At 36.0% G+C, this 15,968-nt stretch overlaps 1 protein-coding gene across 2 annotated transcripts in view; it reads left to right on the forward strand.

The window, feature by feature from the left end:
• Nucleotides 1–15,968, forward strand: part of PTAR1 (protein prenyltransferase alpha subunit repeat containing 1) — a 35,318-nt gene that overhangs the window by 6,912 nt on the left and 12,438 nt on the right. For both annotated transcript variants that reach the window (XM_021549790.3, XM_021549789.3), the window contains exons 3-5: nt 3,563–3,629; nt 8,412–8,516; nt 12,237–12,450. In XM_021549790.3, coding sequence (XP_021405465.1) covers nt 3,563–3,629; nt 8,412–8,516; nt 12,237–12,450 — 386 coding nt within the window. The remainder of the gene's footprint in view (nt 1–3,562; nt 3,630–8,411; nt 8,517–12,236; nt 12,451–15,968) is intronic.

The raw sequence follows: 15,968 nt of genomic DNA on the forward strand, positions 1-15,968 counted from the left end.
ATTTTGGTCTCAAGTGTTACTGTAACATCTAACCATTGAAATTTCTATGCAGAGAAAATCTTCTTGTTTCAAGCCAAACTACAAACATTGAGGTTTATGTCATGTTTTTGGGTGTCTGAAGACAGCTGATAGCTATTACCTGTGTGCTGGCACCCTGCTCTAATCACAGCAGTGCAGGTGCTTTGTTGTGATGCTGTCACATCTGCCAATGCCACTGGGATTGTGTCTGCAGGCCTCTGCTTCCCTCAGGTGAAACCTTGCACAACCCTTCCTCTCAAAATACAGCTTAGAGCACTCTGTCAGTGAATACTGCAGTAGCATGGATTTTAGACTAGTGCCTGCAACTTGTTTGGCTTTCTTTTGAAAATGAAACTGAAACTGAAAATGAAACATTCTGATTTTTCTTTTCATTTACAAATGTTCAAATGTTCTTCAGTTTCAAATGTGTGAGAAGAGGTGGTCTGCAGCATTTTCATGTCTGCTGAAGTTTTCTGTAACCACTGTAAAACACAGTCAGGTCCTTCATGTTCAAACCCTCTTTGTAATGGAGTTTAGTATATTTTAACATAATTGGGTTTCACATTTGATAATAGGTTTGAGCAGAAACTGAGCTGCAGTGGTGGAGAGAATTAAAAGTGTATGCTTGGAATTTGTCAGGGTAGTTGTTGTCTTTTGCATCTAGTAAAGAAATAGATTTGTCTATTACTGCTTCAGAAGTAAATTGTATATTCTGTTGAAGCTTGTTATAATCAGTGATTGCAGATGTAGTTTCTACTCACCTCTTCTGTTTTGAGTCACTGTAAGCCATTAAAATAGAACAGCTGATTCAAGTGTCTGATTTCAAGTGTCAAGTGCTGATTCAAGTGTCTGCTTTCAGTGTCTGGTATTTTTTCCGACAGGATCCTGGAAGGAGGTACTTTATAGTCATTCATTGATAAGCTAGTGACACAGATGTTTAGTTACAATTTCATTTGGATACATGGAATCCAGAATCATGACTGCTCCCCCTGCTATTATTTGAGTTTAGAAATCTAGATTTTACAATATGTTCTTATTCTTTCTTCAGTATTTTTTAAATTTATGCATGCATAGTATTTATACTTAACATTATACTTAACATTATACTTAACATAAAGTACCAAAATCATCAATCTCAACATGATTTTGAGAAATTGTTACAAACCACTCACAGAATATCTAAAAAACTGGATACAGCCATATTTAAAGGTGAGCTAAAACCATATTGTTTTATTAATCCTTTTGCAGCTGGGGAGACTTTAATAGGCAGAAGGACGTGTTCAGTGTGAGCACCTATAATGCAGTAGTTTGCCTGAAACATATCTAGTAGAAAGTAATTTTAAATTGTAAATAATAGATGCTGGGTTTTGTTACTAGCACAGGGGGAATAGTTAGCAAGTACTGTCATTGTGTGCCAGATCCATCATAAGGCTTCCTAATAAAAAGTGGCTCAGAGATTACTAAATTGTGCCATTTTTGTATTGTAAAGTGGCCTCAAGGTTACTAAGTTGTCATGTAACATCTCTGGCTCAGAATCCACACTTCATGATTCTTCATCTGTTACTTACATCAAAGAACATTGACATGAAAGAATTGGGTTTTACTTGGAGATTTTCCTTTTTATCTGCATCTTTCCTTTGATAATATTCAGGATGAAGTGAACCTCTGTGATGGGAAAATGGACAAATGCAAACAAGTTCTGTTTAAGTTGGACTTGACTGAGTGCTGTCACAGACCTTTGAGATTACCAGAATGGTCATTTTAACTGGAAATCATGACTAAACAAGCTGTGTTGTTCTAAGTTGACTTTGAAAAGCTTTTATGAGAAGTAATCAAAATACTGAAATAGGCTATAATAACCTTTTGCTTGATGTTCATATAACATGTACAGTGGTAGTACCTAATAATTACTAAAACCCTTGTTGTAGATATAATGGAAAATGTACATAAAACAATCACAGATCACAATTTTAACTATACCTCCATATAAAAATTATGCTTTGGTAAATGTTCCAAACTAATTTCTGAATGTAAAATTGAAATAGTAGCCACAAAACATTTAGCAGATGTTTAATTTTATGTATGTTTGATTTCGTGTATATGAGTAATCTTTGGATTACTTAAGAATTGGGATAGTCAGTTGCATAAACTTAAATGGGTATTTAAATACTTTGCTGGTTCAGGAATTGAGTAAACCAAGGAATTATATTTGTACAATATGTAGGAAGAATATGCATTTTTTCACATATGAAATATACTTATTCCAGGCAGCAAAGAGAGATTTAACTTGTGAAAATAGAATGTTAAGTTCATTCCTTAAGACACTTTTCAAAACATTACAGCTTAGTGCAAAGTCAACAGTACACTAAAGAATTCCCACAACACCCCCCCCATCACCCCTTGCATTATACGGTAGCTTGGCCTGTTCCTTCCTCTTAAGAAGATAATGGAAAACAGAATTTCTTTGTTGGACATAAATGATCAATCAGACATACAGTAATATATGAAGGTATTTCACTTTTAGATCTACTTAAATATTGACTCTTATTTCAAAGATACGTGAAGCCAAGTCCTTTTGCGTTTTTAATTAATTTATGTATCATTACTGTGGAATTTGGTAACAGTTCATGTTACTGTCATATTGACTGCACTAACCAGAGATCAGTTTCCATGAGATACCATCCTTTTCTTTCTACTTCAAGGAATGAAGTACTTCTTATTTGCTGGAAATCACCTGAAGTATGATCTAATTAGTAAGTTAAATGCAGGGCGATTAGGAGAGAATGTAGCCAAATTTAATTTACAGTAAAAGCTTGTATAGTCACATTCCAGTTTTATGACATAGTTAAAAGTATGTGTAATACATACAGCTACAGGATACACTGCTTCAATGTAGGGATGCAAGCAAATATTTTGGTTTTTACTTTGGGTTTTTTATTGAATTAGTCTTAAAACTTCATTCTGAAGTGCTTCACAATGTATTTAAAGTGTTTTCTGTACAGTTTAATAGGGAGTACTTGTGTAATCCTCATTCATAGCTGTGGTGTTTTATTTTTCAGCTACAGTTTTTTTTAATAGTATGTGTATTTTTTGTAACAGTATGATATATGGTGGCCATCTGCAGCTCAGACTTGTTCTAAAATAGTAGAGTATATTTTTACTTTTCTCTAGTATTTTAAAAGCTTTGGATTTTCTTTGAAGTATTCTCTGCTTCTCATATATAGTTTGTGTGGTTAAGATTATTGAATACTCAAGGACTTTATATTATGACTTTTCCTTGTTGAGGGCATAGTCAGTTCATTATTTTAAATAATGAAAAGTGAGGATGTGGCAGATCTTGCTCACTCTTAAATTAACTGTTAATTAATTAATGCTCTCTCATTTCTGGAATAAGAGCAGTATTTTATAGAGGTACAGCAGCCCATAGCAGAGAGACTTTGAGGAATGACAGGGAGAAAGGGTCTGCAGAGAGATCAGTGCTGTGTGCAAATCATTACTAATATCTCTTGTTAATTACTTAATGTCTCTTGTTCCATTGTTTTAGAGCTGATAGATATCACGTGTACCCTGCTACTGCTGAACCCCGACTTCACCACTGCTTGGAATGTGAGGTATGTTGCACTCAGAAAATGCCATCAAAAGAGCTGGGCCTTACATGAGTCAACTGAAAGTTTTGTTTCACATAGTTGTTAGTTATGCAGCAAGAACTTGTCAGCTAAGAAGTGTTGAAAGAATGTTAAAAATCTTCTTTCCTATATGTTGCACATAGTTTGAGACTGCTCTTTTTTGGTTTTTGTTGGGTTGGTTGGTTTGTTTGGGGGTTTTTGGTAGGGTGGTTTTGTTTTGTTTTGTTTTGGTTTTTTTATTGCAGGCTGATGATTATAGTGCTGCATATGAAGGTGTTTGCACCACATTTTCCGGGTGTATAAGACCCACTGAACTACCATTCCTCTTTCCTTCTGCAGTTAATGAGGGTAGTGCTTGGCTGATATCTGCTGTGCGTATTCACTGTTACCATTTTTACCTGTCTTTGAGTTCTTTTGAGATTCCAGCTCAGTTTTCTGCCATTACCAGTGCAGGCTATCAAGGCTCAGTAGATACACTGCAAGAGAGGGGGAGAAGGTGTCTACCCTTTATTTCAAACACACTTCCCCCCTCCCCTTTCCTTTCTTGTACCTGCTGGGTTTAGCATAGCTTCATCATTGCTCAAGCTTCAGAACTTGTCCAGGAGTCATAATGGAGGAGGAGCAGGAATTTACTTCATTGCTCTTCAGGAGGTGCAGAAACAACAGTTCTTTACAGCTATTCTGTAAGTTGCAGAGTTGGAGGAATATTCTCTTTATGTTGCTAAGGTAAGACTGGAGACAGTCGATAAAAGCTATAGTTTCAGGAGGGCTGGAGGGCTGACAAAAGTATGATAGTCTGTAGGAGTGCATTAATGGAAAACAGGAATTCTGTAGTTATGGTGCTCTATTGCAGGTGGTGCATAACAAAATGACCTAGAAAGATAATGGCTGCATCTAGCTGTCAGCCTTACTTAGGGCGAATTCAGCTTTTTCTTTTTTGTTCTTTTGCTGCTGATACAGTTCTGAAGGATTCTGCTGTGTTCTGTATCTTTCTATCTCTCAGGTCTAAAAAATGAATGTGATAGCAAAGGGTTTAATATCATGAAAATGTATAAGTTGAGTAGCTTTGAAGTGTTAAAATGGAATTAGGAGCTTGTATAAGTACTAAAGCTGCTACAGTAATCTCATATTACTGTACTTAAAATTGATTTTTGGTTTATGTTTTGCAGAAATTTTTTTATTGCACATGCATTCATCCTTATCAGTCTGGCATTTTTTGTACCTGACAGCTGAAAGAGTTAGCTTTTATGTGCATGAGAAGAGTAGTTCAAAGTTGTAAGTGGAATTAAAAATGCTGAGGAATATGGAGAAGATTGTTTCTCTTTTATGATGTTTATGATTTACCAAAACATAAAAATTACTGCAGAAGTTGGCCTTACTCCCCAAATTGTTGACTAATGATGTACCAGTCAGTCTGTCTTTGAAGGTCTCTTCAGCATCTAGAGAGATCTTGTTACACAAACCAGTCAGCATCTGTGGAGATTACCAGTGAACCCATTCTAGAAAGGAAATGCTTTGCTGAATCTGACCCTTTGTTGTTCTAGGTTTCTGCTGGGAGTTCGCTCTTTTGAAGGGGAGGCACTTTAGTTATGTTGACATATATTTCAGCTTCTCTGTGAAATTACACATCAAGCTAGCCAGATGTTTGGCATAATCAGTCACAGAGTAGAGGACTGACTGTGTTCTGTATGGATTCTAGTGATAAATCCTTATCCTGAGATAGTCAGAGCTGAGAACTAATTGTATGAGACTTGCACTCTGTTTGCAGAACATTATGGATTTGTTGTGGGATGATTGTTTCCTTGTTGCCCAGACTATGTTTGTCATGCCAGGTTCATCTTGCATTCTCCATACACTAATTCACTGCTTTATTTTGAGGGGGGAAAAAAGCATTATAGATTCTTAAGTAGCCTTAAGTAGTTGTTTACTGAATAGCAGCCCTGCACACAGTGTGTTTGTTGTATATTCTTTATTGACTTTTTCATTATAGGCAGGGATAATCCCTTTTTCATATGTTGAATTCTCCTGAAAGCTTCAGAGATTGTGGTTGACTCAGTAGCACTGAACTTGAAGATAGAGGAAGAGAGAGAAAAGGAAATCCCTTCCTAGGAAAGGACACAGCACTTTGCAGAGCCCAGTCAGAAGACTTGAATGGTATTGTGGAAGACAAGTGGGCATTTCAGCTCAGCTGGCAGTCATAGGAAATCATATCGGATTAATGAGGCACAGGAGAACTTTACAGATGTTATCTAGGCCAACTATGAGCAGTTGGTATGCCTTGACTTTGTAACTATTCTGAACAGTTGTAATGTGCCTACTACATATATTTGTTGTTTATTTATTTGTTTAAATTAGAAGTGACTGGAAAGTTACAGAAGGGCAGGGGCTATAACCTAAACCCTGAGACCTGAGCAAGAGGTAATTATATGGCAGAGAAAGACTGGCTATAGAGTAGGTGTGTCACTTCCTAGGAGCTGAGAGAGAAACCCCTGTTATACTAAATGGGATAAGAGATATCTCCAGTTAATCCTAAATCAGTTATCCTGTGTTTTTAGAAGTTGAAGTCTTGCAAGTTAAAATTACCAAAATCTTCATGGGGTGATTGTAAAGGAATTTTCATAAATGCCTTTAGTCTTCCTGTTATACTTCCTGGCATATACAGTTGATGAAAAGGCATTAGGTAACAAGATGCTCTGAAAAGTCCTGTTTTGCTTTCAGATATAGATTACTTCAAAGGTGTTAGCATAAGCCAGGTAAAAATGATTCCAGATGATCTTTTATGGGAGCTATAATCCTTAAGGCTGAAACATCTATGATCCACATGGCAAGAAAGTGAGCTAGAATTTATATATCCCAAGTTGGATGTTAGCTGAAAGAGCTTAGAAGAGGTTTATGTGGGAGCATATGGTACTTCAGTTCTACTAGTGCTTGCAGTCTTTTGTGAATGGGAGAATCTCTCATTTGAAAATCATTACAGCTAAAACCAGCTTTTCTACTGCAGCAGTGAAGATAAATCTTATCTGTACTGTTCCTCAATTTTGCAAAAGAGGAATCTTAAGACTGTGTTAGTGTGAGGCTGTTTACTTAATGTCAATGTTTCAATATAGAAAGAGCACTTTCTTCACTGAAAGTTTAGGTTTTGGGAGGTAGGTGGCCTGGTAGTCTAAATCTTTGTTAAATATGTACATGTATTTGTTTTAAGTATCAGACTGATCTAAGCTGTATTTTCATTGTGTGTGTGGTAAGTAATTTTTATGAAAATGTCACTTTTGTACTGCAGTAATGAGGTAGTTGTTCCACTTACTCTGGTGCTGACCCTGAATCTCTCTTTTGTCTGCTTTCCAAATTTGAGTGCATTAGCACAGAATGGTCCGATCAGTCTGCCACTTCTGGTTGGTATATCTGAACTACCTGTTAAAAACCATCTAAAAGCATCCAATCTGAAGCATGTTGGACCTTGGTTGAAATAAAAACAGATGCCCCAGTAGCTATCAGAAGAAAAACTTTTATAAGGATTCATTCCATAAGGATACATCCCCCACTCTTATTCAAATTTAAATAATACTTGCTCACTCTTAGTGTTGCAACCATTAGCTTCTGATTGTGCTTATAAGTTTCAATTACAGCAGCACAAAGCCAAAGTACCAGGTGGAGTCAGTTTCCTGCTAAAAATTACAACTCAGACAGAAAATATGTACTCTCAGAAAGGAAATATGTTAATTTGTTTGTGAGACATGGGGCATAACTTTGTTTTCTGCATCAGACTGCAGAACTGCAGAGTTTTGCCTTCTTATGTGATAGCGGATCTTACCAGATTCTATTTCTTCCCCTCCTACTGGGGTCTTTTGATCAGAGAGTTGATTATCTGGTCCTCACTTAATACAGCTATTCCTATCATTATGATGAATCAGAAATTATTAGCCAAAATTCAAACCCATGCCAAAATTGCTTCTGCTTCTTGTACTCTCAGTTTCAGTTTTCCCAGAACCTGTGACTTCTGCAGGTTCTGGGAAATGTGTATTTTCTTTCTGCAGATTGTAACTTTGGAACTTACTGTATCTTTACTTCAAAGCTGCTACCTACTAGATTGGAGAATAGGATATGAAGACTAATGTCCTTGGAGGAACCAGTGATGGGGTGATGTCTACAAACATGCTCAGGACAGGCAATAAGAGTTATAAAGCTAGAAAGAAGAGGGTGAGGGGCAAGAAATTCTGTGCAAAGAAGGTGAGAAAGCAAAGTACAGATTTTCATTTTGCTCTGTCTGTGGGAGGTACTCTAGGAAGGGTTGTTGGATGAGCACTAACAGAATATTTCCCTTTTTAAAATAAATATAGGGAACCTTGACACTGTATCTTGAATAGTATTTAAAAACTAAAAGTAAGTATGGAGGAGTGCTATGTGTAAGAGTATTTCCAGATGTACACAGATATTTCCAGATGTGATCCAAGGGCTTAATTTCAAGAAGGGATGTTTGTTCATATATGTAACCCTACAAGTAGTTGACTCAGTGATTTCTGGGTAGGTTTGAAAACTAATGGGTTGTATGTATTCAAATTAAGATAAAGTTCTTTGTGCACATATGTATAGTACATATGTATGTATAATAGAATGGATTCATGCACTAAGGGTCTTTTAAACTCTTGTAGTTTGACAGTGAAATTCTGTTATGATACAAAGGAAATGCCATGCAATTTGTTATTAGGATTTGTGTTCTGTTTTCAGATTACTACTTTTATTCACACAGATTTATTTTATCTTTTGTAGGAAAGAATTAATACTGTCTGGCACTTTAAATCCACTTAAAGATTTGCATCTTGGAAAACTGGCATTAACCAAGTTTCCAAAGAGTCCAGAAACATGGATTCATAGGTTGGTATCCTTTGCTTTCTATTGCCTCTTGAAACATTTTTCATAGTTTTTTGTTTGTTTGTTTGTTTTTGTGTGTTTTTTTTGTTGTTTTTTTTTTTTTTTTTGTTCTTGGGTTAAGGAGAGTTGTAGATGCAGGAGAACATCTAGAAATATATCTTTGAATATTCTTTGAACCAGTCATTGCAAAATACTGTGCTTTGGCTTTTGAAGCTACCTGTCTATATTCTATACTTAGAACTGAAATCATATGTACCTTTTCTGCTGCATACTTTTTAAATAAACTTCAGAGGGGGGATAAATTCCCTTAGAGGTTTATCATGTCTTGCAGCACCTAAAATCCTCAACCTGAAAACTCTGATTCCATAATTGTAAGTATTTCAGCACTGTAGATTTCTCCTTTCCCTCAAATTTACTACTGTATTGTTTGTCTACATTTCAGAAAGTGAAGCTTCTATTAAAGCCAGCTTTTGTTAAATGAAGCTGTTTTTTTTTTCCATTTCAATACTGGTCTTTTTGGTTTGGTGAATTAATTTTTATTATTTCTAACTTGAACTAAATAATTCAGTCATCATTACTGGGTATTAGAATAATGGATCACATGTTTGGAAAATAGAGTTACTCAAATGCACAAGCCTAGCCATCTCAGTCATGACTGACCATAAAAAGCCTTCAGCAGAGCCAAGTGAAGCATGGATCCATTGCAAAGCTTTAAAACAAAAAAACAAAAAAAAAATGTGTACACATTTTATCTTTTTTCATGATAGAAATAAAAAGCTAGGTCAACCTTTTATAGACAGCCCTAAAGAGATTTAATTGTGACATATTATGAAGCAGTTTGCAATGTCTGTGTTTACAGCTGCCCTAATGCTGGATGTGTTAAAGTTGATACTGCATTAGGGACTTCATGCTCTAGAAAGAACACAACAAAACTTACTGACTACATGAGAATTTTTGGAAATGAAAGTTGTTGGTAAACTCTTGTTTGTCAGTGCATGCACAAGCTTAAAAGTCTCAAGGTAAACCTAGTAAGCAATGCCTGGAATATTCCAAGGTGTTTCATTGATACAGCAACAACAATGAACTTCTGCAGCATTGACTTTTAATTTTGATGTTCAACTTCTTTTCATCATCCTCATGCTACAGATTTGTGCTTCTTGATAGCTTTGAAGCCAAAGTATGTAGTTACAATGCGGGAAAAAAATCCTGCAGTTTGTCATAGTTTACCTTTTCTACATGGTAGCTAACACACAAAAAATAAGAATTTTTTTTTACATGTTAATACTTCTGAACCTGGTACCATCAATATCATTATGATGATCAGTATGTTTTTATCAAATAAGTCAGAATGTTAGGTTATTTATATTTATTTACATTTTAGAAATAATATAAAATTATGTGTATAATTCCCATGCAAATTTAAATTAGGAGTATTTTGATAGTGTCATGATTTGTTTTTCTTTCTCTTACTTGCCTACATCAGAAAACTATATTTGAGGGTGATTGCACAAATGTTTGGCTTGGATTTGGATATGCTGACCAAAATTCATACATGCTAGAAAATAAGATTTGCAAAAATACTTCTCTGCATCAGCATAATGATTAATTTTGGGTTTCCTATTCCTCCATGGTATTAAATCTCAGAAGATGCAAAAATCTATAATGGGGCTACGAATAAAATGAAAATTCAATAACCAAATTGCTTTTTCTTGTGTATGGGAGACACACTCACTGAAGATACCAAATACCTGCCATTCACTTTGTCACATGACCTCCTGCTGTATATTTTGGGAGTTTAGCTATATCTTGTGCATGTACATATACTGTGCAGTTGTCACTTAACAATCTTTGTTTGTTTGTTTGTAGTCATTCCAGAATTGTATGAGCAGTAGCAACATGCAAAAGTAAAAGTGACTCCAAATTAATTGGAGTAAAATTAATGCAGGAAATTTTACATAAAAACCAAATAATACCATGATATTCAACGGGTTCCAGAAATAGATTTTAAATCTTCTGAGGTTGTGATTGAGCTGTCTAGAAAGGAACTTGAATTTAATTTTATAAATTTTTTGATGTTGTAGTCACAGAGACCATAAAGTCTGTATTTTTTCACTCTCCCCTGCACATGTAATTTATCATATTTCCTTGGTTTGTAAAGCAAAATCATTTTAAGAAACTGAAATAATTACAGAGGTGAAATATTTTATCTTCATGGTTTTACTCAGATAATGATGTTAATGAAATAATACATATCTCTTGTTAAAAGAGTGACTGTGCTTATTGAGTTTTTTTAATTTTCCATTTCTTGCATAGCTGTGGACTGAAGTAAAAAATACAAAAGGTGATGTTTGGATCAAAGGCACTTTTAAAAATTCAAAGTTAAGTCTTCAAAATTATTACATTTCATAAAATACTGTTACACAACAGTCAAATCATGGTTTGCTTAGCTGTACATCTTTATTTAGAACAAACAGTGTATAGGAGGAAAGTGTTCATACACTGCTTGTAACTTTCTTCTGAGAAACACAGTTTAAAATTGCATTCTTATAAATTGTCTTTAATATTGTCTTCCAATACTTTGTCCTTTTTTTGATAACTGAGTGAAAAAGATACAATGTAGATAAAATCCACGAGTGGTCAAGCATATTATGCATGTCTTCAAAGGAGAGAAAAGGCAGATGAGTTAACAATATTTTTAATACGTGGTTAACTCTTTTTATATATGTATATATATATATGTAGATATCTAATTTTATATATGGCTTGCAAAATAGAAGTCTCTGTTTCAAATAAGTTAATTTATTACTTTTATTGTAAATATTGATTTATTTTAACTTGGAGTTAAAAGAAATTTTGACACTTTTGAAAATATCAATTCATTGGTTTTGGAGCCAATGTGAGCCAGTACAAAACAGGACAACCTCTGTGTTGCACACCAGAGGATGTCAGTCTCTCCAGAGCATTCCACACTGGACCATAGCAATTCCATTGACATGGGCTGCTCTGTGGAAATTTACACACGTGTAATCTATTTTTGTAGAACCCTTTTGTGTTGGGGCTGCAGATGCAGCATTGAGATTGCCTCTAAAAATACTGCTAAAATTTTGTCCAAAGTAAAATAAAAAAACAGAACATCTAGGAATCTGTGCTTATTTCAGACACATGAAATCAAATATACGTAATTCATCAGTAGAAATATTTGTTTTGTTTATACCTATAGCCCTTGAAACCACAAGCCTTTTGGACTTTGCTACTGCTGGTGGTGTACAGAAACCAGTTTGAATTGCAGTGTGGTACTGTCAGATGTAAAAGATACTGAGCAGAATTAATTTTTTATCAAATTACTTCTTTCTATCTCGCTTTGGCTGCTTCACTTTTAGTGCCATGCAAGACTTTAGAGGAGCACATTAAGAATTTCATGCACATGCTGCTTGCACTCTTTCATAAATTTGTTGTTTCCTCTGTTTTATTTTATAATGCTGTAAGTAGCCATGATCACTTAGAGTGAGCAAACTGATGCAAGTGTGTTGGGAGTGCAATCATTGTGTTATAGTTTATAGCATAGCAAGTGTTCAGATGGTTGTTTGCTACTCACTCATTTACTAGCTACAGAGTAGTTCAGAGAATAGAACTATTGGAAAGGTTTGATTTATGCACATGAAAAGCCATCTTTTTCTCTTATAACTGCTCTCTCACCATTAACGCTTTACATCGTTTAACCAGACGATGGGTGCTGCAACAACTAATTCAGGAAAGCTCCTTGCCCAGTCTTGCAACTAAAGGAAACTTGGGAGCAGTGCCTATGGAGAGGATTCACCGACTAGTGCAGGAGGAAATGAATGTCTGCTCCGAAGCTGCTGGGAGATATCCAAGCAACTACAATGCCTGGTCCCATCGTATCTGGGTTTTACAACATTTGGCAAAACTCACTGTCAAGGTATAATACAATAGTGAATAAATTCTTAAATTTTCTTCTCAAAAAAGCTGTAATACTGATTTGCAAAGCAGATTGTATAACATGAATGAAGAGTATCACAGGTAGCTAAGAATGTTTTAAGAAAGGGGAAAAATCTTGCAGTGAGTATATTGTGCATTTTTCTTGCCTGCATACAAAGTTCTGTTTCTCTCTTAGTACTTGGTGCTAATATATGTGTGGGAAGAGTATAGATGGGACTATGTGAGCCAAAATAAGGAATGGGCAACTCTCAAGTAATTCTTCCAGCACTAGTCTTGAAATACATAGTAGAGGAAAAAGGTAATACATAACAGATATTATTTTGATAATGTAATATCAATGTTTTGGTACCCTTAACTCAGAATTTTGAAGGACCAAGTAAAGACAGAAGGAATTTTGGAGAAAGCATAGTAGTACTTGTAACTAATTTCTTCAGTTTCAGCAGTATTTTTTGACAGTATTTACACTGGGAGCTGATTAAACCATTTCAGGGACAGCAGGAACACTTTATGCGGTGTTGAATGTTTTGCGTCTAACATCAAGACCTGCAGCAAATTAAATTAGTTAATGTGATGTGATCTGAAATTATGTAGGCAGTTTTGTAATACCATGTTTTCTGAGTGGTTAAGTGAATTCTTTGTGAGTATTAGGAGTGACATACCACTCACTTTTAAAGCAGCTTCTGCATTTTGCCGCATAAGGTTGCAAGGGAGGAATTTACTGGAGACTGTTGAGTCAATATAGCCATTATTTTTATGTCTGTTGCAGAGACAGGGCAAAATTTGGACTCGTCTGCCTAGCAAGTTTATATGAAAAGGTAGTTTTCAGAAGAATTGCTGGATTCATATAGATTGGAGGTTAGAAATTAGGGTTAGAAGTCTATATTAACAGAAAACAGGAACTTTGATATCTTCAAGAGGTTATTAAAAGGTGAAGGGAGTTAGCACTATTAAAGAAAATACAAGTCATTTTATGCCTTAAAACAAGTTCTAAACAGCTCTGTGCCCACTATACTGCTAACAGTAGTCTGAGGATCAGGATTACACCTTGAGTGCTTTTTGTACTTGCTATTCCGTACCAATTTAATTAAAGAAAAATAATTACATTGTAATAGAAATAACTCTTTGCAGAACTGGAATTATTGTGGTGAGTTTATCTATTATCAGTTGTGAGTACTTCTTGTGACAAATGACAGACATGCCTGTGAATGTAGAGTTATAAATTTGTTTGACCATTCTAAAGTCTGTTTACTTTGTCTGCCATCTCACTTCCCCTGCTGATCTACTTTTTTTGGAATGAAGATTATGGAAGTGATACTTTTGTCTAGAGTTGTCCATCTGGTTTCTGTTACCTCTGGCAAATTTCACTGGTAGTGTTGTTCCTCCACCAATGTGTTAACCCTGTTGGGAAGTGTCTGTGTTAGCTTTAGATTTTTTTATGATGCCACCAATGCACCTCATCAGAGGGCTTAGTAGAAGCTGTTTGGGATACAGGAAACTTAGGAAAAGGTGTGGAATGTAAAAGACAGCAAGAAACTCGTGATAAAATTAGGTAACTTTATGAGGTCAAATTATACAGTGATTATTTGCAAGATTTGATGCAAGTAAAAAAGCAAATAAGAAGGAGAACAAGGGAAATGCAGGCATTAGAGATTTTCACAAAAACATTCAGGTTCATAGAATTACAGACTGGTTTGGCTTGGGAGGGATCCCCATCTCATTCCAACCACTCTGCAATTTGTAAGGATGCCACTAATTAGATCAGGTTGCTCAGGAGCCCAACCAGCCCAGCCTTGAATACTTCAATGGAGGGGACAGTGGAGCAGTCCCAAGACAGAGGCCTGAGGGGCTCATCACCAGTCTCCACCTGGACATAGAGCTGTTGACCACTCCTCTCTGGCTGCATCCATCCAGCCAGTTCCTTACCCACTTTATGGACCTTCTGTCTGTCACAAATTTGGACATAAGGATGTCATGTGGGAACCATATTGAATGCCTTCCACGTCTAGCTTGATGACAACTGTTGGTCTTCTCTTATTGACCACTGCTGTCACTCTGACATAGAAGGCCACCAGATGGGTCAGGCAGGATTGCTGGCTGTCTCGTGTCACCTCCTTGTCTCGTAGGTGCCTTAACGTGTCTTCTGGAAGGATCTGCACCATGATCTTGCCAGCTACAGAGGTGGGGCTTACTGGTCTCCAGTTCCCTGGGTCTTCCTTTTTCACCTCTTCTCTCCAGTTTTAAAAATGAGAGCAGTGTTTCCCTTTTTCCAGTCACTGGGGACCTCCCCTAACTGCCATGGCTTCAGGGACAGTGGACAGTGGTTTGGTAGCGTGAGCCAGTTGTCTCAGAACTCTATAATGTGGACCTTCAGATGCCATAGACTTGTGGCTGTTCAGCTTTCTCAAGTGGTTCTGAACCTGCTCTTTGCTTATAGTGGGAGGGACTTAGCTTCCCGCACAAGAGTCTAGAGGATCAGGGACTAGAGAGAAGTGGGAGGGAGGTTTGATTGCCAGTGAAGACTGAGACAACAAACAGTATTTCATGTTTTTCCATGTCAGTTGCCATCAATTCTTGTTTATTAGGGAGCGTACACTCTCGGTCTTTTTTTGTGACCTGTGTACTTACACAGTCCCTTCTTGTTATTTTTTGCACCTCTTGCCAAGTCCTGTCCAGCTTTGCCTTGGCTTTTCCATTCTTTGGAGGTTTTTTACTTGCTTGATGTCTCATGCAACACCTTCAGCAATTTCTCTATTTAAATACCTGAAAAGTATGATAAATATCAACAAGATGTAAGACTGGAACCATGATGAAAAATTGACAGATAAAACAGTCACTGATTCTATGGCCATTTAGTTCTTGCAAGGTTGCCTGAAATTAAGGAGTACTTGTATTAATTAGGGCTATATTTCTGCTGTAATAAAATTTTGCTTGTAGTTTGAAGTGTACAAGTAAGCAGAGGCCCAGAAACATTAATTGTATGTTGTATTATCATTTAAATATGACTTGTCAAAATGAGTTTATGATTAACAAAGCTGTCAACCTGCTTTGAAGGATTTCAGGAGGTAGGCTGGGTTATGGCGTTTTGGTTATTCTTTTCCCTTTGATTTGATAATCATAATGCTACTGCAGACTGAATCTCAGCTCAAGCTCTGGAAAAAGATTTAAAATGCTAGAGAAGAAAGTTTTGGCCCAGTAGGAAAATTGTTCAAAGGATATAGATGTTTCTTCTTTCTTACACTAGACAGTCAAAAACATTATCTTCTTTCAATATAAGAGTTTCAGTTTGTTCTAGCTGCAGAATTTGAATGGCATTAGCAAGTTGATGTAGTTTTTAAAATTGTTCATTAACATAGATCAAGGATTTGTCAAGAATAGATTGTTTGAAACTAATATATTAATTCTGGCATTGGAGTACTTGCCGTGGAAAGCCTGATTTAAACTTTTTCACATGCCGGTACAGTTAGTGGGGTTAGATCATGAATTTCAGATACCTACTAT

Source organism: Lonchura striata, chromosome Z, assembly GCF_046129695.1.
Source record: "Lonchura striata isolate bLonStr1 chromosome Z, bLonStr1.mat, whole genome shotgun sequence".
Taxonomy (NCBI): domain Eukaryota; kingdom Metazoa; phylum Chordata; class Aves; order Passeriformes; family Estrildidae; genus Lonchura; species Lonchura striata.